The sequence below is a fragment of the Trichechus manatus genome, unplaced genomic scaffold (genome assembly GCF_000243295.1).
Source record: "Trichechus manatus latirostris isolate Lorelei unplaced genomic scaffold, TriManLat1.0 scaffold00003, whole genome shotgun sequence".
Classification (NCBI taxonomy): domain Eukaryota; kingdom Metazoa; phylum Chordata; class Mammalia; order Sirenia; family Trichechidae; genus Trichechus; species Trichechus manatus.
The window spans coordinates 5,322,132-5,346,135 of NW_004443939.1; the positions used below are offsets into that span (position 1 = coordinate 5,322,132).

Below are 24,004 nucleotides of genomic sequence, written 5' to 3' on the forward strand. Positions count from 1 at the left end.
CCAGATTCATATACTCGTCTCCTGTTATTGGCCCAATTAATTGATAGAGTCAATAGACATTTGTTGAGTAACTGCTGTGTGCCAGGTATTTTGAAGTGTTTGGTGTTCTTTAATCCTCATAGTGATTCTGAACGTTGTTATCCCTGTGTTACAGATGAGAGAGAGCTTAAGTGATTTACACAATCATATAGTCATTAAGTATATGTAAGTAAGTATATGTATAAGTAAAACCTGGCTTTGAACTCAAGTCACTTGAAGACAAATTCTGTATTCTTTCTCCTTTGTTAAAGCTTAAATGATCTTTCAGGCAGCTTTTTATAATGGAGTTTTATAATAAAGCTCTTCAACTACCAATTCTATTACAGCACTAAACTTATTTCTATAACTATTAGTGAACAGTCAGAATGGGAGAGCCAGAAGAATCCTTAAAGATCCTCCAATTCATTACTTTCATTTACAGATGACACAGTTGAGTCCCAGAGAGGAAAAGGTCTTGGCTAGTATCTCTAGGCTCCTACCAGATCAAATCATACTGTTCTTTCCATTGCTCCTACAGTGATTACTTCCAAATCCTTAATGAGGCCAATCATCCCCTACACATTGTGGCTCCTGTTGACCTGTCCAACACTAGATTGTGCTATTCTCCCTCACATTCTCTCCCCTCCAGTCATGATATAGAACACACTATACTCTCTAATTCCTCTCCTTCTGCCTAGAATACCCTTCCCTCTAACTGCGCCTAACTCCTATTTAGTCTTCAAATCTCAGCTTTGGCCTCCCTTCCTGGAAGCTTTCAGACTAGATTAGGTTCAGTATCTCACTGCTCCCATGGTTCATATGTCTATCACAACACATATCCATCTGTGTTTGTTGTTAGTTATCCAGGTTTATGTCTTTCTTGCTCATGTGGCTGGGAATTCCTCAAGGGCAAGAAGTATCACGGCCCACTCATTTCTATATCACTAGTGCCTAGTACAGGTCCTGGCACAAAGTTGGCATTCAGTGAATTTTGAATTAAACAATCACTTACCTGAATCAAGTCTGTAGTTGGACAAGCATTGGAAATGTGGTTTGGGATGCTTATTTCTATGATATCTTGAAGGTGTTTTTGAAGCTTTCCCAGTCTTGAGGCTCCAAAGAAACCAAAAACCAAACCTGTTGCCATCAGATTGATTCTAACTCATGACAACTCTATGTGTTACAGAGTAGAACTGCTCCATAGGGTTGTCTTGGCTGTAATCTTTATGGAAGCAAATTGCCAGGCCTTTCTTCCAGAGGGCTGCTACATGGGTTCGAACCACCAAGCTTTAGGGTAGTAGTTGAGCATAAACTGCTTGTGCCACCCAGGAACCTCCAAAGGAGCCCGCTATTTAGTAATACTACAACTATTTACAGGTGTCTCTAATGTTTGGGTGCTATTTGTAAGCTGCACCAAGAACTTCTATAGAAATCAGAACAGTATATTATATTATACATATATATAATATATATATATAATATATATATTATACCTGGAATGGTATATTCGGGCCTCCTCAGCCTGTGCTAATGATCTCATGATAATCTGTTCTCGCTAAGACAAACAAAATGCCTTCAGGTCTTTTTTTATGCTATGGTATACTACAGGAAGCATCCCCATATGGTATCTGTCTTCTTAACAGAATCAAAGATTTAAACTAAGTGAGTAAAGCCCTCTCCAGTACATTGTCCTACAGAAGACCAGTAGGATGATGGTTTTTGTGGAACATAAGGGCATTTCTGACTTCTCTGAAATCATGTACATCCCTTCTCAATATTATCGCATCTCAGCGCAGAGTACTAACCACTATACAATCACGGCCAAGACTCATTGGCTTTAGAAATAAAAGGAGGGGCCTTATTTTTGACATAGACACTTTCTATATAGGTAAACTTGAATGATTCATTTGACTTTTTGTAGCCTCCATCTCTTCATCTAAACAGTGAGGATCTTCTCTTCCCTACTTTTCAGAGATATCTCAAGGGTTTATTGAACTAGTGATCATACAGTTTTCTTAATAGCATGGAGCCTTCCTTATAGGCATTGAAGCAGGCTGGAGGAAGGGGGAGCATAATGGTGAGCACACTTGATGGGAGGCATTTCCTCAATGGAATTTGGCTTTGGCAGCAGTGGGGGGTGGGGAAGGGAAGAGGCCTCTGTAGGGTATTACTACCACTGGTCTATCAGTTTGTTGTACTGTGGTGGCTTGCATGTTGCTATGATGCTGGAAGCCATGCCATCGGTATTTCAATACCAGCAGAGTCACCCATGGTAGACAGGTTTCAGTGGAGCTTCCAAACTAAGACAGTCTAGGAAGAATAGCCTGGCTATCTACTTCCGAAAATTAGCCAGTAGAGACCCTATGAATCACAACAGATATTGTCCAGTACAGTGCTAGAAGATGAGCCCCCTAGGTTGGAAGGCACTCACAATACACAGTGGCTGCAAGAATGGACTTGAGCATACCAATGCTCTTGAAGGTGGCACAGGACTGGGCAACATTACATCCTCTTACACATAAGGTCACCATGAGTTGGAGCCAATGCAGCATCAACTAACAACAACAAGCAGGGTATTAGGCAATACAGAAAAGAATCCCAGGTGCCAGGCTAGTGCCCTGATTTGAATAGTTAGCCTCAGCAAGATGTCCAGACCAAGAAGAACTAGTAGAGTACATTTAAGTGAATGTCTTCAATGAGAGCCTGGAGCTGGAAGACTAAATCCAAATGTCACACCCTCAAGACAAGGCATATCCTGAAGGCAAGATGGAGTCAAGGGTCTCAAGCCGTATGTTAACTGAATCAGGGCAGAAGCATGTCTGGAGTGGCTGAGGATTGCCACCTTCCCCTTTAAGTACCCCAGGCTCACCATTTATGATTTTTTTTGGCCTGGGCTGAACAGGTAGTTTAAAGGTCCAGGGTCAAATTAGCAGGTTTTGAACATTCAAAGCATAGAGGAACAGAAGATGGTGGAGAAGGCAGCTTGGGGAGGAGTGGAATGATAGAATGAGTTAAGGACTTTCTGGAGAGATGTATTTGAAACAAAGCCTATTTTCCTCTGCCTGGAATTGTCAGTTTAGCCCGGTAGAAGAAACCACACATCCTTATGCACCATGAGGCTGATCTGGAATTCAGAGGCTCCAGAGGGCCAGGGAAGTCTTGGTTCTCTGTGGAACACTTGCATAGCCTGAGACCACAAGAACTGTTGGGCAGCATAACAGACAATTAATCATTTGTTATGCATTCAATTGCAAATCAAAATAAACCTAAATGAGCCACTGTTCAGGTTTGGCCTCTGATAATACTGAATGCATGCTTGAGAGGGGCAGTGTTGAGTATGTTTCTGTGGACTTCCAGCTACAAGGCAACCAAAACAGAAACTGATATTATTTCTCCATTTCTCTCAAGAAATAAATTCAAACTCCTTAGCATGTCATGAAAGACCCTTCGTTATCTGCCATCTGCCTGCCCTGCCACTCATTTCAGAATCTCAATTTGAAGTTTTATTTTCACATCTGCTGCTCAGTGACTACCTGACCTTGTGCAAGTAATATAAGCCCTCTAAGCCTCAGTTGCTTCATCTGAAAAATGGGGATAAAGATACCTATCTTGCAGGCTTGTAGTAATTATTAATGAGGTAATGCAAATAAAGCTCCCTAACAGAGTCTTTTGCTCATAGTATGTGCCAATTCAACATCTATATGATTTTTGTTATTATCATTGTGTAGTCTACATTGCAGCCAAACAACAACATTTTCTTCAAGCTGTCATTATACCAAGAGCATATACCTTTACTGAGGTGTTTATTAGAGTATGTTGCAATTCATGGATTAGCTGTCAGACAGCCCAACTGCATTGAAAACAAGGACAAGGGCAGTATCTTATTCATCTCTTTATCCCCAGAGATGACACATAGTAGCTGTTCAATTAAATGTTTGCTGATGGCATATGTGAAGTGTCTCTGTTCTTGAGAGCCTTGATTCTCAACCAAGCCTGGAATACTTCCTGGCCCCTAGTCTTCTACCACATATTAGGTATCTGCTCTGTGTCAGGAACCACATGAGGTGTTTTGCATGCTCTCATTTAATAGCCTTGCAACCCTTGTTGTTGTTGTGTGCTGTCGAGTCAATTGTGACACATAACAACCCTATAGGACAGAGTAGAACTGCCCCATAGTGTTTCCAAGGCTATAATCTTTATGGAAGTGAACTGCCACATCTTTCCCCCACGGAGTGGCTTGTAAGTTTGACTTTCAGTTAGCAACCGAGTGTTTACCCACTGCGCCACCACCCTAGGAGGCAGCTGTTATGTAAACACTTGACAGGTGAGTATAGAGACTCAATTAAGAGAAATGCCCGAAGTGTAAACATCAGATGTCATTTTATTATCAACCCACTGAGGACACAAATTGAGAGTTGAGCAATCCCCTTGGTCGGGTGTGAGACGTGAGACCCAGATTTCTTCCACCCAAAACCTGCTGCCTCTCCAGCCATTCCCTCCCCTCTCCTGGCACCTCTGTTGTTTGCATTTTACCAAGATTAATCAGACCAGTCTGTACTCTGAACTCAGAAAAACCTAGATTAAACATTTTCTAGCTTAAAAAATAAGAGTACAGAAAGTTAAATAATCAGCTATCATTTGTTGATTATTCACTGTGTGCAGGCACCATGTCAAGGTTTTCTCTACATTGTTTCTCATCCTCCTAAACTCCTGGAAGGTGAATATACCTGTCTGTCTTTTACCTTTGAAGAAACCAAGATCTGGAAGGGCCTCAAAACTTGCTGCCTGGAGCTGTGATTCCAACCCTGATCTGTCTGAACCCCATCTCTTTTTCTCATGGCACCAGTCTGCCCTGGGGAAGCAGTCTCAGCAGCCCTCAGGCCTCATTAAACAGAACTCTCTGCCTGAGTCCCCCCCAGAGGGAGGTGTGGGGAATGTGTCCTCCTGCCAAGACTGAGTGCCCAGTCACTACTCTGCAAGAGCAGGCCAGTAAAGTGGAAAAATAGTTCTTACTCCTAATGCTGACATCTGCCCTGCGGGTGAGAGCCAAATTCTCAAAACTGCCCGGTCAGTGGTACATAAGCCCACACCGCACACAGAGCGTATCAACACACAGAGGGTTCTGCCAGAATTTACATTTCCTGGAAGCCAGGTTGACCTGGTAGCCAATTTCGTTTTCTCTTGCTTCTAATTGCTGTTGTGATGAGTGGAGAGAGGGAAGAAGATAACATCCTGTGTTGTCTGCTACAGTAGAGAGACCATAGAGAAGCACACTGATCTCCAGAAACCATGCCCAGGGCAGTGGGCTTCCAGCGCCTGCTGGGTTTGCTCATTGAGATTACTCTTACCTTTGCACACAGCCATGGGCCCCTCTCTGTACCCCAAAGCAAGAGCTGAATAAGTCTGAGAGGGCAAGTGCTGGTTTCACTGTCTTATGTTGACGTCTGTGGCTCCCAAATAGCCCAGAGGCAGGCAGCCAGGGTTAGTAGGAAAAGCATGGCCAGACCTGAGACCAAATCCCCATTTCTGCCACCTGGTACCTGTGTGACAAAGAGCAAGGCTCTCAACTTTTGTAAGTCTCAGTTTCTTCTTCTGTTAAATGAAAGAAATGGCAGGATTATCCTGAAGATTATATATAAGAATATATATACAACAATTAACACATAGTAGATGCTAGGCAAGTGTTAATTGTCTTCCCTCCTTTTGTTCCCTTGAGTTCATTTATAATGCCCTTTTTAAGAGATAGAAGCAGTTATAATTGTTATTGGTTACTTTGTGAACTAAATACATTACAGATTAATCACATACAAACTCTATTTATAAACTATTTTCAGAACTGTAACCCTATTACAGTTATATATGTAAAATATATATACATCATGTTATATATTTTCTAGATAGTTGCTTTTCCTCCCTTTTTTTTCCCCCTCTTTTTCCTAAGGAAGGCCAGATGGAGCCCTGTTACATTCTCCTACACAAGATACCCTCAATCAAGGGTTAAAGCAGGCCTGCTTCCCATCCAGATGATCTATTCTAAAAGCTGCCTCTTGGCCATTGCCCACAGCTGAATACTGTTACTCTGAAGCCATCATTTCATTTGTTTCTCATTGTTCTGCAGTGTTTACATATCTTACATATTAGTATGATCTTTTATAGAGTACAGACAAGCCAAGGTTAACCCAGCCCGATCAGCTTTCCCTTAGAGGGTGGCCCTTTTTCCTATTAGCCCCTTTGCCTCTGTGTTACAAACCATTTCTTTTAAAAATAGCTCATTTACATAGAAAAAAAATTTTTAAGTGTGTGTTTTTTGTTGTTTCTTTTTTTCTTTAACATGAGGTTCACTTAACATTCTCAGAGAGCTGCTATTGAATATGGAGAAGAAGGAAAAGATACCACTGGGATGTGTGAATTTTTTTCTTTCCCTCACATAAGGAAGTCCCACCAACTCTGTTGAATTTGGCAAGGGACATGTTGCACTTGGGGCAGAGGAGGAGCTGGGCTGGCTCCAGACCAAATGCTGAAGAAGGTGCTATTTGCCTGCCATGCCCTTGCCACTCCTTTTTACAACTTTTTTCTCCAAAAAGTATCTCAGAATGGGTATGGACGTTTGAGTCGGATATGGGTCTGCATCCTGGTTCTGCCCTCTTTGTAAGCCCAGGAACTTGAGTTAACTTCTCTGAAGCTCAGTTTCCTTTTCTGGAAAAATAGGGGCTGATGCAGATGTGCCTAACAGCTGGGGGAATTTATGTGAAAGTGACTGGCAGGAGGGTGACAGAATGGATCCATGGCCCATGTCACTTTAGCTGATTGCAGTGGCTCCCTGACGCCCTGGGCTGTGAAGGATTCAGAGGCCTTGTCAAGATTTGGCCGGAAGGAGGGCTGTGGCCCGTTACTTCTTCCAAGTGACATGTGTCACTTACGTGCTGCCCCTGGTAACATACTAGGTAGCCAGAGAAAGTTGGGTCTTATAGCTTCTCTACCTGGCTCTCTTCTCCTGACCTGTTTTCCATCCAAACCATCACTACTCTCATCAGTTTTTTTTTAATTTTTAAAAATTTTTTTTTAATTTTGTTGCTGTTATAGCAAAGATATGACAGATAAACTCCTTCACCCTAATCACCTCCACTGATAGCTGATAAATCCTCTCAACTTATGGAGTCCCTGGGTGGTGCAAACAGTTAGTTGATGGCTCAAGTCCACCCAGAAGAAAAGCCCGGTGATCCACTTCCAAAACATCAGCCGTTGAAAACCTTATGGATCACAGTTCTACTCTGACACATACAGGGTCACCATGAGTCAGAATCGACTTGACGCCAACTGATTTGTTTTTGTTTTTGTTTGCTTTCCCAATTTATAGTACTTTTGCCCACACTCAGTAGGGGAGCTACCCTAGTGTCAGCAAGAGGATAGGTGCACCTAAGCCTTCCCTAAGTATTGTTCCCTGAAGTTTAGATGTTCTCATTTCTGAAACTAATATAGTTTTTAATTCTCTTTGTCCTGTCAGTTTATCCTTCTCATTTTCTATTAGGCAAACAATGGAGAGAGAGTTCTGAAGATCAGGATTCTTTAGGTCTAGACTTTAATAGATGTGTCTCAAATACCCCTGAGCTAAACCTGAGAAGCAAGGGTGGGTTCTTTTGGGGAGCATTTCCAAAAGGCATTGATTGATGCATGTGCACAGAAATTCTGACTGTTATTAGAAGAGGCTAGGCTGTGATAAAAATTAGCCAAGGCTCTTTTTGTCTTTACGCAATATGCCATCAACCGTCAAAAACCTCAATTACGCTTATTCCCAGTAACAGATCTTGCAAATAGAAAGTAACTCATCTGAGTAATAGCCTTATTCTTATCTTTCTCTCCCTTCTCTAGAGCCAGTACAGCCTCTATACCCTACTTTGGAATTCTAGTCAAGATGGTGTCAGTTCTTACTTTTTAAAATTAAACCCTCACATGTACTCCAATCCACAAAAAAGAAATACGCCTTGGCTAGTATGGAGGTGACGGTATTAATACAGGCTACATTTCTCTGGGTCACTGAATGTACCAGGCATCATACCAAGTCCTGTAATAGACTACAGCACATTTAATCTTTACAAATCCATAAAAGAGGTTTTATTTGCTCCATTTTACAGATGAGGAACCCAAGGCTCAGGGAGGTGAAGTTGTAACCAACATAACACAGCAAGTTAAGAGAGAATGTTGAGTGTCAAACCAGAAAATCCAAGTCTGTGGTCAGATCTAAGAGATGAGCACTGAGGCCCCAAACTTGTGTCAAAGCAAAGTATCAGAATGAGGGAAACACAGGAACTGCTGAGAATCAGGGCAGGAAGAGAAAGGACCCATGACTGAGCAGTCAAAAATCAGAAGATGTCTGATAGAGGCACTGTTTCGTTTGTTTGTTTCATTGTTGTTGAAAATACATACAGCGAAACATACACCACTAATGCAACAATTTCTACATGTACAATTCAGTGGCATTGATTATATGCTTCAAGTTGTGCAACCATTCTCACCCTCCTTTTCCAAATTGTCCCTCTCCCATTGCCATAAACTCACTGGCCCTTAAGCTGCCTATCTAACCTTTCAAGTTGCTGTTGTCAGTTTGATCCCATATAGATGGTTCTTTAGAACAGCACAGTGCTCAAGACAGACATTCTTTACTAATTAAGCTAAACCGTTATTTGGTTTAAAGAATAATTCAGGAGGATATTTTTGGTTTAAGGTTTAAAGATCATCTCAGGGCGATAGTTTCAGGGTTCATCCAGCTCCAGTGGCTCTAGAGAAGGCACTGTTTTATAGGGCACCATTAGTGTGTTGCAAGGAAGAAGACTGTCTTCCATGTCGACACCTGCTGATCAGCCCTTGGCCCTGAGATTGCCCCCAGGTGTCCTTTTTACTAAACCCTGAAGTCTGTAGGGAGTCCCTGGGTGGTATAAACCGTTAACTCACTCAACGACTAACCAAAAGGTTGAAGGTTCAAGTCCACTCTAAGGTGCCACAGAAGAAAGACCTGGTGATCTACTTTGGAAAAAGCAGCTATTGAAAACCCTATAGAGCACAGTTCTACTCTGACACATCATGAGTTGGAAACAACTCTATGGCAACTGGTTTGGTTTTTTAAATTCTGTAGGAAGGAGCTATTTTCCTAACAGCCAGTTTGGAATCAAAAAAGAACATTGGTTGGGCCAGATTTGAGAGCCACTTAATAGTACTATGCTCACTTATGGGAGATGTCACAGAAATAGAAGATAGGGTTCTAGCTCTGCAGATCTAACTTGCTGTAAGAGCAACAGAGCTAAGACGCCACTGATGAATATTGCACCAACAGAACACCTTTTTTCCACTTCCCCACCCCTTCCACACCCCAACAGTCCTGCCTCCCTTACTCACAGAAGAGGCCAATAATTGTTTACCAGCACTTATTGTTTGGGTTATGAAACAAATGCAAGAAGTAATTTTATATCTTTGGAGTCATGGAGCTTCAGAAAGCCAGTCTGAGCTCATTGGAGCCAGTCATAGTTTTGTATATAGGAGAGCAAGTGTGGCTTCTTGTCTGCAGGGGTGAGAAAATTTGGGGAAACTTTAGAAAGGCCTCAAAGTTTTCTGGGCTATTCAGTCTTTCTTACAAAGCAACTTTGGTTGTGTTAAGTATAAGTGAATGAGAAACATATGGATTAAATTTCTACTGTGATCACATATGGGTTTCAGAATGATGAAGAATGAGGAATTCAGGGTTTAAGGAGTCCAAAATACTTTGCAAATAATTCAGGGCATTGCAGGCAACATTTGGCTGCCTCTCGCCATACCAAATTTGGGGACCATTTGGTTTGGTAACAGATCTGCTTGCTCAATGCTCTCCCTGCCTACTCAAACTGCTGAGCCCCAGGAGATATCTGTGGACAGGTTCCATGTGTTCTTGTTTTGCTCAAACTGAAATAAAGAGATTGAGTTTCTAGGAAGGGAAAACCATTTAATGGGGGACTCTTAGCCTTTCAGAAATCTCTAAACAGAAGAGAGGAAAATTTGGCAAGCCTGAGGTTTATGAACTGTGTGTCGCTTATAGGTTATTGGACATGTTTTGTGTCATTGCTCTTAATGTCATTGTGAATGATAATGGTGGCCATGTCCTGCATTTGTATAGTGATTTATATTACCTACATATTACATATTATATACACATTACATATATAGATATAGATATGTACACACACACAATATGTGTTACAACAACCTACAATATGGGAATTACAGAGGGTTTTGGGAGGATGCAAGGAGGAGCACTTCATTAGGGAAGTAGCCAGAGTTTAGGGAAGGCTTCCTGGAGGAGATAATGTTGAGCTGAGCCTTAAAAGGACATGTTAGAGTTAGCCAGGAGAAGGTGAGAGGAAGTGCCTGCTAGGCAGAAAGAGGTGAATTCATGAATGTTCAAAGATGAGAAAGAAAATGGCAAACTCAGGAAATTTTAAGTTGTTCAGTACGTCTGGGACCTAGGCTATGATGGGTTTGTTTCAGCAAAAAACCCATGATGGGGCAGAGGAATGGGAAATGATAACATGTGCAGTTAGGCCAAAGAGATAGATAAAAGCCAGATCAGAAGGAGCCTCATATGTCATGGAAAGCTTCTAAAGGATGTGAGGAAGATAAATTACATAATTAGGTTTGTGTTTGAGAATGATCACTCTACAGAAAGTATGAGAGTTAGAGTCTCTGAGAGGGGGTTGGAGAGGTGCAGGGTGGAGGACAATATTTGACACAGGGAAACTTGTTTGGTGGCTGTTGCAGTAATCCAAGGAAGAGATGATGAAGGACTGGACTAGGGTCATGGCAGTGGGGAGATACGGAGGGCTTGTGTTTGAGAAATAGAATTGACAGAACTTGGTAACCTACTGTGTAGGAGATGAGAGACATGAACACATCAAGTAGTCAAGAATGGTACCCTGGTGGCTGGGTAAACAGAGTACCATTTATTGAGACAGGGCTTCTCAGAACAAGAGTAGCCCTGGGAGGAAAGATGACAGCTTCCATTTTGGACATATTGATTAGCATCCAGGTCAAAAGTTCAGTGTAGAGCTAGGGAACAAGGATTGGGTTTAAGATAAAGATTTAGGATTCATTAACATATAAATTGTCATTAGAGACATGGGAGTGGACAAGCTGACCCCAGGAGATGTAGGGAGTGAGATAAACATGGAGGAGAGAGTCCAGGAGGGAGAGAAGAACTTCCCGAAGAGACAGAGCCAATAAGGGGTAAAGCCTGGACCTGTACCCAGGTCTTTGGACTCCCAACATTTCACTGTCCCCATAAAAGAGTAGAATTAAGCCATCTGTTGTTTAACATTTCTTGAGAGAATACTATGCTTTAGGATCTTTACAAAGGAGCCCTGGTGATGTAGTGGTTAAGCACTCGGTTGCTAACTGAAAGATCAGTGGTTCAAACCTACCAGCCCCTCTGCTGGAGAAAAGACCTGATGATCTACTCCTGTAAAGATGACAGCCTAGGAAACCTCATGGGGCCATTCTACTCTGTCATATAGGGTCACTACGAGTCAAAACCTACTTGACAGCACACAACAACACATTATACCATTTAGTACTCGCACAACACTTCGTGGTAGATCAAATTCCTTTACAGATGAAGAAACTGAGTCTCAGTTGCCCAAAGTTATATAACTAGTAAATGACTTAACCAGAATGAAACCCAGGTTTGTTTGACTCCAAAGTCTATGCCCATATTACTAAACCACGTTCACTGCCTTTAAGATAAGATGAGGTTCCTCACTGTTCTGTAGAGAAGCAGGTGTGTAAATAGCTCATTACAGTTCAGCCTAAGAAGTCCTAAAATAGAAGCGAACGCTAAGAGCCCACATTCATACACAGAATCTCTGTGCTCTTTTTCGTACTGTGTAGTGAGCTGGAAGTTGGCTGGAATGTGTATAAATCGTTTTTCTCTAGTAAGACGATAGCATAGCCCATTTGCAGGGAGAGATGAGCCACCATGGAAATACCCAGTCCCCACACATGCCTGTGGCTACCCTCTAAAATTCCCAACCTGGCTGGAGGCACTCAAAAAAAAAAACCTCCTCTTCTCTCCCAGGACTGCTGGCGCCTGGAGCCTGCCTCCTGCACCTGCCAAAGGCTTAGGCCAGCCTTGGGAGATGGGGTGGGAGAAGGCAGAGCTGACAAACTGGACCAGCTCCTTACTCTGAGCCCAGTCATATCTCCCAGAAAGAGATGTGAGCAGGCATCTGGGTTTTGTCACTGACAGGAGCCTAGAGTTAGATGAAATTCAGTCAATGGCATGCACTAATGGAGCCAGCTTGGGCACAGACATGAAGAGAGGCAGGAGTGCGTGGAGAGAGGCTTTAATCTGGCTCTACCATTTCTGATCTTTGTGATCCCGGGCATTTTGCTTACCCTCTTTGTCTTGTGTCTCCACCTGTATTACAGGCTGAGTGTGTTTGACTCTTCATACTGTTAATTATCTCATATAAGGTGATGTATGCGAAGGCACATTCACAAGTCAGTTGATATCCAAGTTATCCCCCAACCCATCCTGCATGCCAACTCCCACTAGACTGTGAATTTCAGAAGAACAAAAACTACGTCATCTACATTGCTCTGTTCATCTTTCTATCCCTTTATTTAAAATAGAACTTTGCACTCAGTACGTGTTTAATAAATATTTGCTAAATATTTACTCAGCTAATGTAAGAAATTATAGATCCATATCAAACTGGTTGCCATCAAGTAGATTCTAACTCATGGTGACCCCCATGCATGCCAGAGCAGAACAGTGCTCCGCAGGGTTTTCAATGACTATAATCTTACAGAAATAGATTGTCAGGCCTTTCCTCCATGGTGCTACTGGATGGATTTAAATCACAAATCTTTTGGTTAGTAGCTGAGCACACACCATTCACACCACTCAAGGAACTATTATATATTAAAAACAAACAAAACCCATTGCTGTTGAGTTGATTCCAACTCATAGGAACCCTGTAGGACAGAGTAGAACTGCCCCATAGGGTTTCCAAGGAGCATCTGGTGGATTCAAACTGCCGACCTTTTGGTTAGCAGCTATAGCTCTTAACCACTATGCCACCAGGGTTTCCTATTATAGATCCCATTGCCATTGAGTGGATTCCAACTCATAGTAACCATTAAATGAGGAGTCCTTGGGTGGTGCAGACAGTTAAGTGCTAGACTACTAACCAGAAGGTTAGTGGTTCAAACCCAACCAGAGGCACCTCAGAAGAAAGGGTTGGTGATTAGCATCTGAAAGATCACAGCCCTGAAAACCTTATGGAACACAGTTTTATCCTGCAACATATGGGGTCACCATGAATTGGAATCAATTCAAAGGTAACTGGTTTGGTTTTGGTTTAGCCATTAAATATAATGCAGGGAGTTGACAGTCAAGAATGCTCTCCACCCCAAATCTTAGCCACAGGTCAGAAGGATGGTAGAGCTAAGAGGGTACTTAGGGAAACCCATGAGGCAGCCCAAGGCAGTCCCATGAGCTGCAGGCCATGTGAGGGCAGAGTCTGCTTAGAAATAGCTTGCAGGAGAGTTTTGATTGACCCGCTGAGCTAGAATGACTCAGCTTCCTGAGATCTTGGAGGATTTCAAAGACAAATATCAAACATCCTCTAGACCAATCCTCTTATTTTATAGATGGGGAGAATGAGATCTAGAGAGGGAAATAACCTGGTAGTTCATAGCTTGGCTCCTGCTTGGATCCTGAAATTACCTCTCTTCTATTTACCAGCTATTTGACTTCCTTCAGATTAGATTTCCTCATTTGTGAAGTAAGTATAATAATAGGACCTAGCTCACTGGGTTGTCATGAGTATTAAAAGTCTGTATATAGCATAGAAGAGTTTATGGCACATAATAAGCCCACAATAACTGTTGGCAGTTACTATTTTATTATTTTTAATATTATTATTATTACCTGATATAGAAGATGGCTTTAATGGGGCTTTTTCCGAGCCATAGGTTTTAAAAATTTGAATTTTCGACAAGCAGTAAGATATGTTGATACAAAAATACACCCACATTTCAAACTATATTCTCTTTTATTTAAAGTAAAATGCAGAACTTTAAACTGAACCTTAGTGGAAATCAAAATCTAACCATTCTGCTTAGAGTGCCCTTCCTTTCTAAGCAAACACTTATTCTTCCTTCAAGGCCTAGCTCCCCTGCGGCCACCTCTGTGAAGTGCTCGCTCTTCTCCTGGGCAGAGTTAGTTATTCCTTCCTTTAGGCTCTCACCATTCTCCTCTTATCTTACTGTGGCACACAGCATGTTCTGTTGTAATTTATTTATTACCACCTGTATGGGCATTGCCAGACTAGGGGCTCCTGGAGGGAAGGGACCATACCTTATTATTTTTATGACCTGTTTTTGAGCTCAGTGCATGGCATACAGTCACCAACCAAATGTTTTGTTGGGTTTTATAACTTCACTTGTATCGCATATAATTTAAAGAGTATACACAATGTCTACAGTATACATTTTAAGCAATAATAATAAAATAAGCAGCCATGTACCCATCACCCAGCTTATGAAAGCGACTATTACCAGCACATTTTAAGTATGAAATTTTAAATAAATGTTAACTATTTTTTTGCTTATTTTTGCTTAATGGTCTACCTCTTTGAGGTAATTTTGAGTCTTGATATAGTCATGCCCCACAATAACCAATCTTCCCAAATTTATAGCATCTGAAAGTATGGTAAGTAAGTTTGACTTCTACATCATTATCTACTTGTTTATTAAGAATATTGGTTAAAACAGCTAGAAAAAGAAATAAAGGGCATCCAAATTGGTAGGGAAGAAGACAGAGTATCTCTATTTGCAGATGGTATGAAATTATACACAGAAAACCCCAAAGAATCCACAAGAAAACTACTGGAACTAATAGAAGATTTCAGCAAAGTTTCAGGATACAAGATAAACATACAAAAATCAGTTAGATTCCTTTACACCAACAAAGGGAACCTCGAAGAGGAAATCACCAAAACAATACCATTTACAATAGCCCCCAAGAAGATAAAATACTTAGGAATAAATCTAACCAGAGACATAAAAGACCTATACAATGAAAACTACAAGACACTACTGCAAGAAACCAAATGACACCTATGTAAGTGGAAAAACATACCTTGCTCATGGATAGGTAGACTCAACATTGTGAAAATGTCAATTCTACCTAAAGTGATCTACAGATACAATGCAATCCCGATCCAAATTCCACCAGCATTTTTTAATGAGATGGAAAAACAAATCACCAACTTTATATGGAAAGGAAAGAGGCCCTGAATAAGTAAAGTATTACTCAAGAAGAAGAACAAAGTGGGAGGCCTCACATTATCTGATTTTAGAGCCTATTATACCACCACGGTAGTCAAAACAACCTGGTACTGGTACACAGATACATAAATCAATGGAACAGAATTGAGAATCCAGACATAAATTCATCCACCTGTGAGCAGCCGATATTTGACAAAGGCCCAAAGTCTGTTACTTGGGGGAAAGACAGTCTCTTTAAAAAATGGTGCTGGCATAGCTGGATGTCCATCTGCAAAAAATACTGAAACAAGACCCATACCTCACACCATGGACAAAAACTAACTCAAAATGGATCAAAGACTTAAATATAAAATCAAAAACAATAAAGATCATGGAAGAAAAAATAGGGACAACGCTAGGAGCCCTAATACATGGCATAAACACAATACGAACCATAAGTAACAATGCACAAACACCAGAAGAGAGACTAGATAACTGAGAGATCCTAAAAATCAAACACTTATTCTCATCAAAAGACTTCACCAGAAGAGTCAAAAGACAACCTACAGACTGGGAAAAAAATTTTGGCTACGACAAATCCAATCAGCGTCTAATCTCTAAAATCTACAAGATACTGCAAAACTGCAACAACAAAAAGACAACCCAATTAAAAAATGGGCAAAGGCTATGGACAGGCACTTCACCAAAGAAGATATTCAGGAGGCTAACAGACACGTGAAGAAATGCTCATGATCATTAGCCATTAGAGAAATGCAAATCAAAACTACAATGAGATATCCTCTTACCCCAACAAGGCTAGCATTAATCCAAAAAACACAAAACAATAAATGCTGAAGAGATTGTAGAGAGACTGGAACACTTATACCTAGTTGGTGGGAATGTAAAATGGTACAACCACTTTGGAAATCAATTTGGTGCTTCCTTAAAAAGCTAGAAATAGAAGTAACATAGGATCCAGCTATCCTGCTCCTTGGAGTATCTCCTAGAGTAATAAGACCCACCACACGAATAGATATATGCACACCCATGTTCATTGCAGCACTGTTCACAATAGCAAAAAGATGGAAACAACCAAGGTTCCCATCAACGGATGAGTGGATAAACAGATTATGGTATATCCACACAGTACTACGCAACAATAAAGAAAAACAATGAAGCCATGGAACATCTTATTACATGGAGGAATCTGGAGGGCATTATGCTGAGTGAATTTAGTCAGTTACAGAAGGACAAATATTGTGTAAGACCACTATTATAAGAACTCAAGAAAAGGTTTAAACAGAGAAGAAAACATTCTTTGATGGTTACGAGGGTGGGGGAGGGTTATTTACTAACTGGATAGTAGATAAGAATTATCTTAGGTGAAAAGAAGGAGAGCACTCACTACAGGGGAAGTCAGCACAACGGGATTAAACCAAAGCTAAGAAGTTTCCTGAATACAAACACTTTGAGGGACAGAGTAGCTGTGGTAGGGGTCTGGGGACCATGCTTTCAGGGGACATCTAGGTCAGTTGGCGTAACAAAGCTTATTAAGAAAATGTTCTGCATCCTACTTTGGTGAGTGGTATCTGGGCTCTTAAAAGCTAATGAGCAGCCATCTAAGATGCATCAATTGGTCCCAACCACCTGGAGTAAAGGAGAATGAAGAACACCAAAGAGATATGGAAAGTATTAGCCCAAGACACAGAAAGGGCTGCATAAACCAGAGATTTCATCAGCCTGAGACCAGAAGAACTAGATGGTGCCCACCTACCACCAATGACTGCCCAACAGGGAACACAACAGAGAGTCCCTGATGGAGCAGGAGAAAGGTGGAGTGCAGAACTCAAATTCTAATAAGAAGACCAGACTTAATGGTCTGACTGAGACAGGAGGAACCCTGGAAAGCATGCCCCTGGATTCTCTATCAGCCCAAAGCTAAAACAATTTCCAAGGCCAACTCTTCAGACAGGGATTGGACTGGACTGTGGGACATAAAGTGATACTTGTGAGGAGTGTGCCTCTTAGCTCAAGTAGATATAAGAGACTAAAGAGACTAAACGGGCAGCTTCTGTCCAGAGGTGAGATGGGAAGGCAGAGAGGGTTAGGAGCTGGTTGAATGGTCATGGGGAATCAGGGGTGGAAAGGAGGAGTGTGCTGTCACAGTATGGGAGAGCAATTAGGGTCACATAAGAATGCCTGTATAAATTTTTATATGGGAGACTAACTTGAAATGTAAACTTCATTTAAACTACAACTATTAAAAAAAAAAAAAAGAATATTGGTTAAAATAAGATGAAAGACAAATCTAGATACCTCCTTACATGGTAAGAATTGAATTTGAGTGTGGTTGTTCAACCAGTCACCCAATTACTCCTTCATACAAACCGCATTTCAAGGAGAACTAATATTTATTTAGTATTTAACATATAAACCAAAGCCAAAAAAATATTTGCCATTGGTCATATCTGACTGTGCATCAGAGTAGATCTGTACTCCATAGGGTTTTCAATGGCTGATTTTTTGGAAGTGGATTGCTGGACCTTTCTTCCAACGCACCTTTGGGTGGACTCAGACCTTCAACCATACAGTTAGCAAGCCAGACCATTTAATTTTCACAAAAGTCCTCCAAGATAGATATAATTTCCCACATTTTAGAATTGAAGAAATAACTCCCAGAGGAGTTACCTTGTCTAAAATCACCTGGCAGAGTCAAGAATAGAATGAAGATGGGTCTTAATCTCAACCTGGCTTCTTTCCTCTACTTTTCACAAACGCGTCAGAGAAAAACTTAACAAAAGCCTTTTGGAAATGAACATTATCTAACCTACTTGTCTGCAAGACCATTGGATTCTTCTATTTGAGTGTTGGCCATTAATGAGATGGATTGACACAATGGCTACAACAATGGGTTTAAGCATAACAGCGATCACGAGTATGGCACAGGACTGGCTAATGTTTCATTCTGTTGTACATAGGGTCACTAGGAGTCAGAACCAACTCAATGGCACCTAACAACAACAACAACAACATGTTGGCTCTAGTTTTTATTGTTTTCTGCCCTTGAAGGGCAGATGAAGGATTCAAAGAAGCAACAATAGCATATAAGCAAGACCATACTTTGGCAGTAACAAACAGAGAACCTGTAGAACATGGTGCCAATGTAGCCAGACAGCTTTCTGTTATTGTAGACTCAGTCATCTTATTTAATTCTCTTTGCCTCAGTGTAGGAGCCCTGGTGGCGCAGTGGCTTAGCGCTTGGCTGTTAACCAAAAGGTCAGCAGTTTGAATCCACCAGCTTCTCCATGGGAGAAAGATGTGGCATTCTGCTTCCATAAAGATTTACAGCCTTGGAAAACCTCAACAACAAAAAGACAAATAACCCAATTAAAAAATGGGCAAAGGATATGAACAGGCACTTCACCAAAGAAGACATTCAGGTGGCTAACAGATACACGAGGAAATGCTCACGATCATTAGCCATTAGAGAAATGCAGATCAAAACTACCATGAGATACCATCTCACCCCAACAAGGCTAGCATTAATCCAAAAATCACAAAATAATAACTGTTGGAGAGGTTGTGGAGAGACTGGAACACTTATGCACTGTCGGTGGGAATGTAAAATGGTACAACCACTTTGGAAATCGATTTAGTGCTTCCTTAAAAAGCTAGAAATAGAAGAACCGTACAACCCAGCAATCCCACTCCTTGGAATATATCCTAGAGAAATAAGAGCCATCACATGAATAGATATATGCACACCTATGATCACTGCAGCACTGTTCACAATAGCAAAAAGATGGAAGCAACCTAGGTGGCCATCAACGGACGAATGGATGAACAAATTATGGTATATTCACACAATGGAATACTATGCAATGATAAAGAATAACAATGAATCTGAAAAACATCTCATAATATGGATGAATCTGGAAGGCATTATGCTGAGTGACATTGATCAGTCACAAAAGGACAAATATTGTGTGAGACCACTATTATAAGAACTCAAGAAAAGGTTTAAACACAGAAGAAAGCATTCTTTGATGGTTACGAGGGTGGGGAGAGATGGTGAGGGGTATTCACTAACTAGATAGTAGACAAGAATTATCTTAGATGAAGGGAAGGACAGCGCACACTACAGGGAAAGTCAGCACAATGGGACTAAACCAAAGCTAAGAAGTTTCCTGAATACAACTAAACACTTCAGTGGACAAAGTAGCAGAGGTGTGGGTCTGGGTGCCATGCTTTCAGGGGACATCTAGGTAAATTGGCATAACAAAGTTTATTAAGAAAATGTTCTGCATCCCACTTTGGTGAGTGGTGTCTGGGGTCTTAAAAGCTAATGAGCAGCCATCTAAGATGCATCAATTGGTCCCAACCCACCTGGAGTAAAGGAAAATGAAGAACACCAAAGACACAAGGAAAGTATTAGCCCAAGAGACAGAAAGGGCCACATAAATCAGAGACTTCATCAGCCTGAGACCAGAAGAACTAGATGGTGCCTGGCTACCACCAATGACCGCCCTGATAGGGAACACAACAGAGAGTCCCTGATGGAGCAGGAGAAAAGTAGGGTGTAGAACTCAAATTCTGTTAAAAAGCCCAGACTTAATGGTTTGATTGAGACTGGAGGGACCCCAGAAGACATGGTCCCCGGACTCTCTGTTAGCCCAAAACTAAAACCATTCCCAAGGCCAACTCTTCAGACAAAGATTAGACTGGATTATGGAACATAAAATGATGCTCATGAAGGGTGTGATTCTTAGCTCAAGTAGATACCTGAGTCTAAATGGGCAGCCTCTGTCTAGAGTCAAGATGAGAAGGCAGAGAGGGTCAGGAGCTGGTTGAATGCACACAGGAAATCCAGGGTGGAAAGGAGGAGTGTGCTGTCTCAGTACAGAGAGAGCGATTAGGGTCACATAACAATGTATGTATAAACGTTTGTATGAAAGACAAACTTGAATTGTAAACTTCCACTCAAAGCACAACAATAAAATAAAAAAAGATTTACAGCCTTGGAAAGCATATGGGGGAGTTCTACCCTGTCCTGTAATGTCACTGTAAGTCAGAATCTACTCTACAGCAGTGGTTTAGGGTTTGGGCCTCTGTGTATATATCTTCCATGAGTGTTGTTGTGAGGTTTAAGTGATTTAATACTTGTAATGTATAACCTCTCTGAGACGAATTCATCAAATGAGGCTAAGAGTCCTGGAGGGGATGGGGTACAGGGCATTAAAAGAGATAATCTGGTTCTTGTAGGTGTTCATCTATCTGTCCATACCCCAGGTCATTAATAGTTATGAGCATGGACTATCTTATTCACCTCAAAGAAACTCTGGGATGCAATTTAGGGCAGAGTTTTCTTGTGTTGGCATGTAATAGAATTTTCACTGGGCAAAGGCAAAGTGATGAAAATGAAGATCATTTAATGTGCGCCCCTTCTGGCTAGATCACTCTCCATATCACACAAACACACATGCACGCACGCTCACTCACACACACACACACTAACACATCTTTCACCTAAATAATTTCTATGTATGTTTTACCTCTTAATTCAAATATCACTTCCTCAAAGAAGCCTTCCCTAAGCCCTAGACGAGATTAGATACCTCACCTCTATCGTCTTATAGTACCTTTTGACTTTCCTTCACACACTTATCACAGTGGGTAATTACTCATTTGTGTGACGAAACCAACTGTCCCAGTTTGCCTGAAACCAAGGGGTCTTCTGACATAGGACTTTCAGTGCTAAAACTAAGAGACTCCTGGCTAAACCTGGAAAATTTGTCACCCTAGTCTGTCTCCCTCTTAAAATGGTAAGCTGCATAAAGGCAGGAACTGTGCTCCTTTGCTTACTATTCTATCTCCAGTGCCTGGAACAGACCAGGGTCACAACAGGTGCTCAGAAAACACCTGTTGAACCAATAAAAGAATGAATGAATATGTCAGTATAGACTGAACTGTCTTTTCTTGTATGTTGTTGTTGTTGTTATTAATTGCCATACAGTTGATTCTGAGTCATGGTGACCCCATGTGTGCAGAATGGAACTACTCCATACGGTTTTCGAGGCTATGACCTTTTGGAAGCAAATTGCCAGGCATGTCTTCCAAGGCTCCTCTGGGTGAGTTCGAACTGCCAACATTTTGGCTGTTAATAGAGCACTTAACCATTGCACGACCCAGAGAGATTGTTCTTCCTATTGTAGGTGCTAAATATCCCTTTTTAATGAGAGGATAGTGATAATAGATTTTATAATTCTTCCATTGTGTGGCAAAATTTAAAGTTAACAGTGCTGGGTGGTTTCCTTGCCTTTCCTCACCTTCGTCCCATTTGGGGATAAGAAAACGATTTAAGGAATCACTAGTTTAATGAAAAGTGAGCCAGAAGTAGTTGGGGTCAAGGCAATCAAAGGTCTATTCTTGTGCTAAAATGCTAGACTATAAACTCCCTGAAGGAAGAATTATGGCTATTCAGTTCATTTCTGTAATCCCAGGGCCTAGCACCGTGCTAGGCGTATAGTAAGTCTGAGTAAATACTTACTGAATAAATGAATGAATTTTCTCTCTAGCCTCAAGACATGGGGGAGTAGAACCTTGTGTGCCTTATTTCCTTCTCCTCATCTTCTAACTCCCCATTCACGACCATAATTTTTACTTCAATGTCCACTTGTACGATCTATTCCTGCTGTCCTGTCTCATTTCTTGGTACCTTTTCCCCATACCTATAAGGAACCTCCATAGTCCTGACACAAAAAAACCATGGCAGTACCTTGAATACTAAGTGCATCTCTCTCTATTTCTCTCACCTCCATGCCTTTACTCAAGCTATTCCCTCAAACTGGAATGCTACTCCACCTCTTCTGGCTAAATCCCACTAGTCTTTTAAAACTAACTTTATGCCACATCCTGTAAAAAGTCTCCTTGGACCATCCCACTCCTCACCCCCTCTCCTGGCTACAGTGTCCATCTGCAACATTCTATCTTTGTCTTTACCATCCCATATACCACACTGTGTTCTAGTTATCTGCTTATTTGTCTAGCTCTCCCCTAAATGGGGAGCTTCTTAAAGACAAGAACTGTGTCTGATTCATCTCTGTGTCTCCAGCACCCAGTAGAGGGAGAGAGCATAATATTAGGTGACTAGTAAATGTTTGTAGAAGGAAGGGAATATATCAGTTACCCATTGGCACAAAAATGCTTAGTAGGAAGCAAACACAGAAGCTTTGTGACCTACAAAAATAGACATTTATTTTTGGTCACAAGTCTACCAGTTGGCTGAGTGATTCTGGCGCTCTGGGCTGATCAGCTGCTAGTCAACTAGGAGGCCTTGTTGATATTGCCTGCATTCTCTTATATATCTGAGGTCACCTGAGACAACTGGGCTGACTCAGTTCTGTTCCACATGTCTTTTCATGCAACAGGTTAGCCTGGATATGTTCTCTTGGTGAAAGCAGAGGAGCAAGAGGAGTGGAAGCACACAGCCCTCTTGAGGCCTCAGTATGGAAAACTGGCAGTGTCACTGCCATCTCATTCTATTGTCCAAAACAAGTCACAAGTCTGGCCCAGATTCAACCATCTGCCATCAGTTGATTCCGACTCATGGTGACCCCATGTGTGTCAGAGTAGAACTGTGTGTATAGGGTTTTCAGAGGCTGATTTTTCAGAAGTAAATCTTCAGGTGGACTTGAACCTCCAACCTTTCAGTTAGCAGCCAAGCGCAATAACCATTTGCACCACCCACAGACTCCAGCTGAGATTCAAGAGGTGGCTAGATGTAGCCGCAAAGCTACATTGCAAAGGGTGTGGATACAGGGAGAGGCGGAGAACAGATGCCATTTGTGCAATCTGTCTGCCACAAGGAGAGAGTCAGCAAGGAAAAGTCTAATTAGCGTCTTCCCAATACAGTCACTTTTGCTCCCCTGACATCTAAATGAATTTATCAGAAAGGTTTCCAAAGATGGAGCCATGGCTTTCCTTGGAAGGGAGTGACTCTCACCACGAAAAGTATTCAATAAGAAGCTGAATTCCACTGTCGTAGAAATAACAGGTGGGAGGACCATAGACAGTCAATGTTTTCACGTACTCTGCCCCTTTCTTTCCAGATCAGCAGAGACCCGATTTTTGTACCAGGCGTCTGGGGCCCTTATTTCTCAGCCATGGTCCCTGGGTTGTGGCTGAATGAAGGCGGTCAGAGTGTTACTGGAAAATTGGTAAGTTGACACTTCCTACAGTATAGTCATGAACGTGTTTGCACCCGACTAGCCCATTTGGTCACATTACCCCTGTACTCAGTGTCTGGTCAATGTGCAGACTCCTGAATTAGAAGAATTAACTGTCTCTTAGCATTGTTGTTGTTACTTGGTGTTGAGTGGATTCCAACTCATGGCGACCCCATGTGTGCAGAATAGAACTGCTCCCTAGGGTTTTCAAGGCTGTGACATTTCTAAAGCAGATCACGAGGCCTGTCTTCTTAGGTACCTCTGGGTGGGTTCAAACCACCAACCTTTCAGCTACTAGTCAAGCACTTAAGCTTTGCACCACCCAGCAACCTTCTCTTCATGTAGGCCCTACATATGGTACATGCACAGCACTGTTTGCTACAGAAATAAATGTTGATCCAGGCAGTGATGACTAACCCATCTTCTCACCTCCTGTTTGTCCCCACACCAATCCATTATTCACACAG

The 24,004-nt window shown here is 41.6% G+C and overlaps 1 protein-coding gene across 1 annotated transcript in view; it reads left to right on the top strand.

Annotated features, from left to right (window-relative positions):
* FGGY (FGGY carbohydrate kinase domain containing) overlaps positions 1-24,004 on the top strand; it is a 557,022-nt gene that overhangs the window by 358,303 nt on the left and 174,715 nt on the right. The window contains exon 9 of the mRNA XM_004368991.2: positions 23,421-23,528. Within this exon, the coding sequence (XP_004369048.1) occupies positions 23,421-23,528 (108 nt within the window). The remainder of the gene's footprint in view (positions 1-23,420; positions 23,529-24,004) is intronic.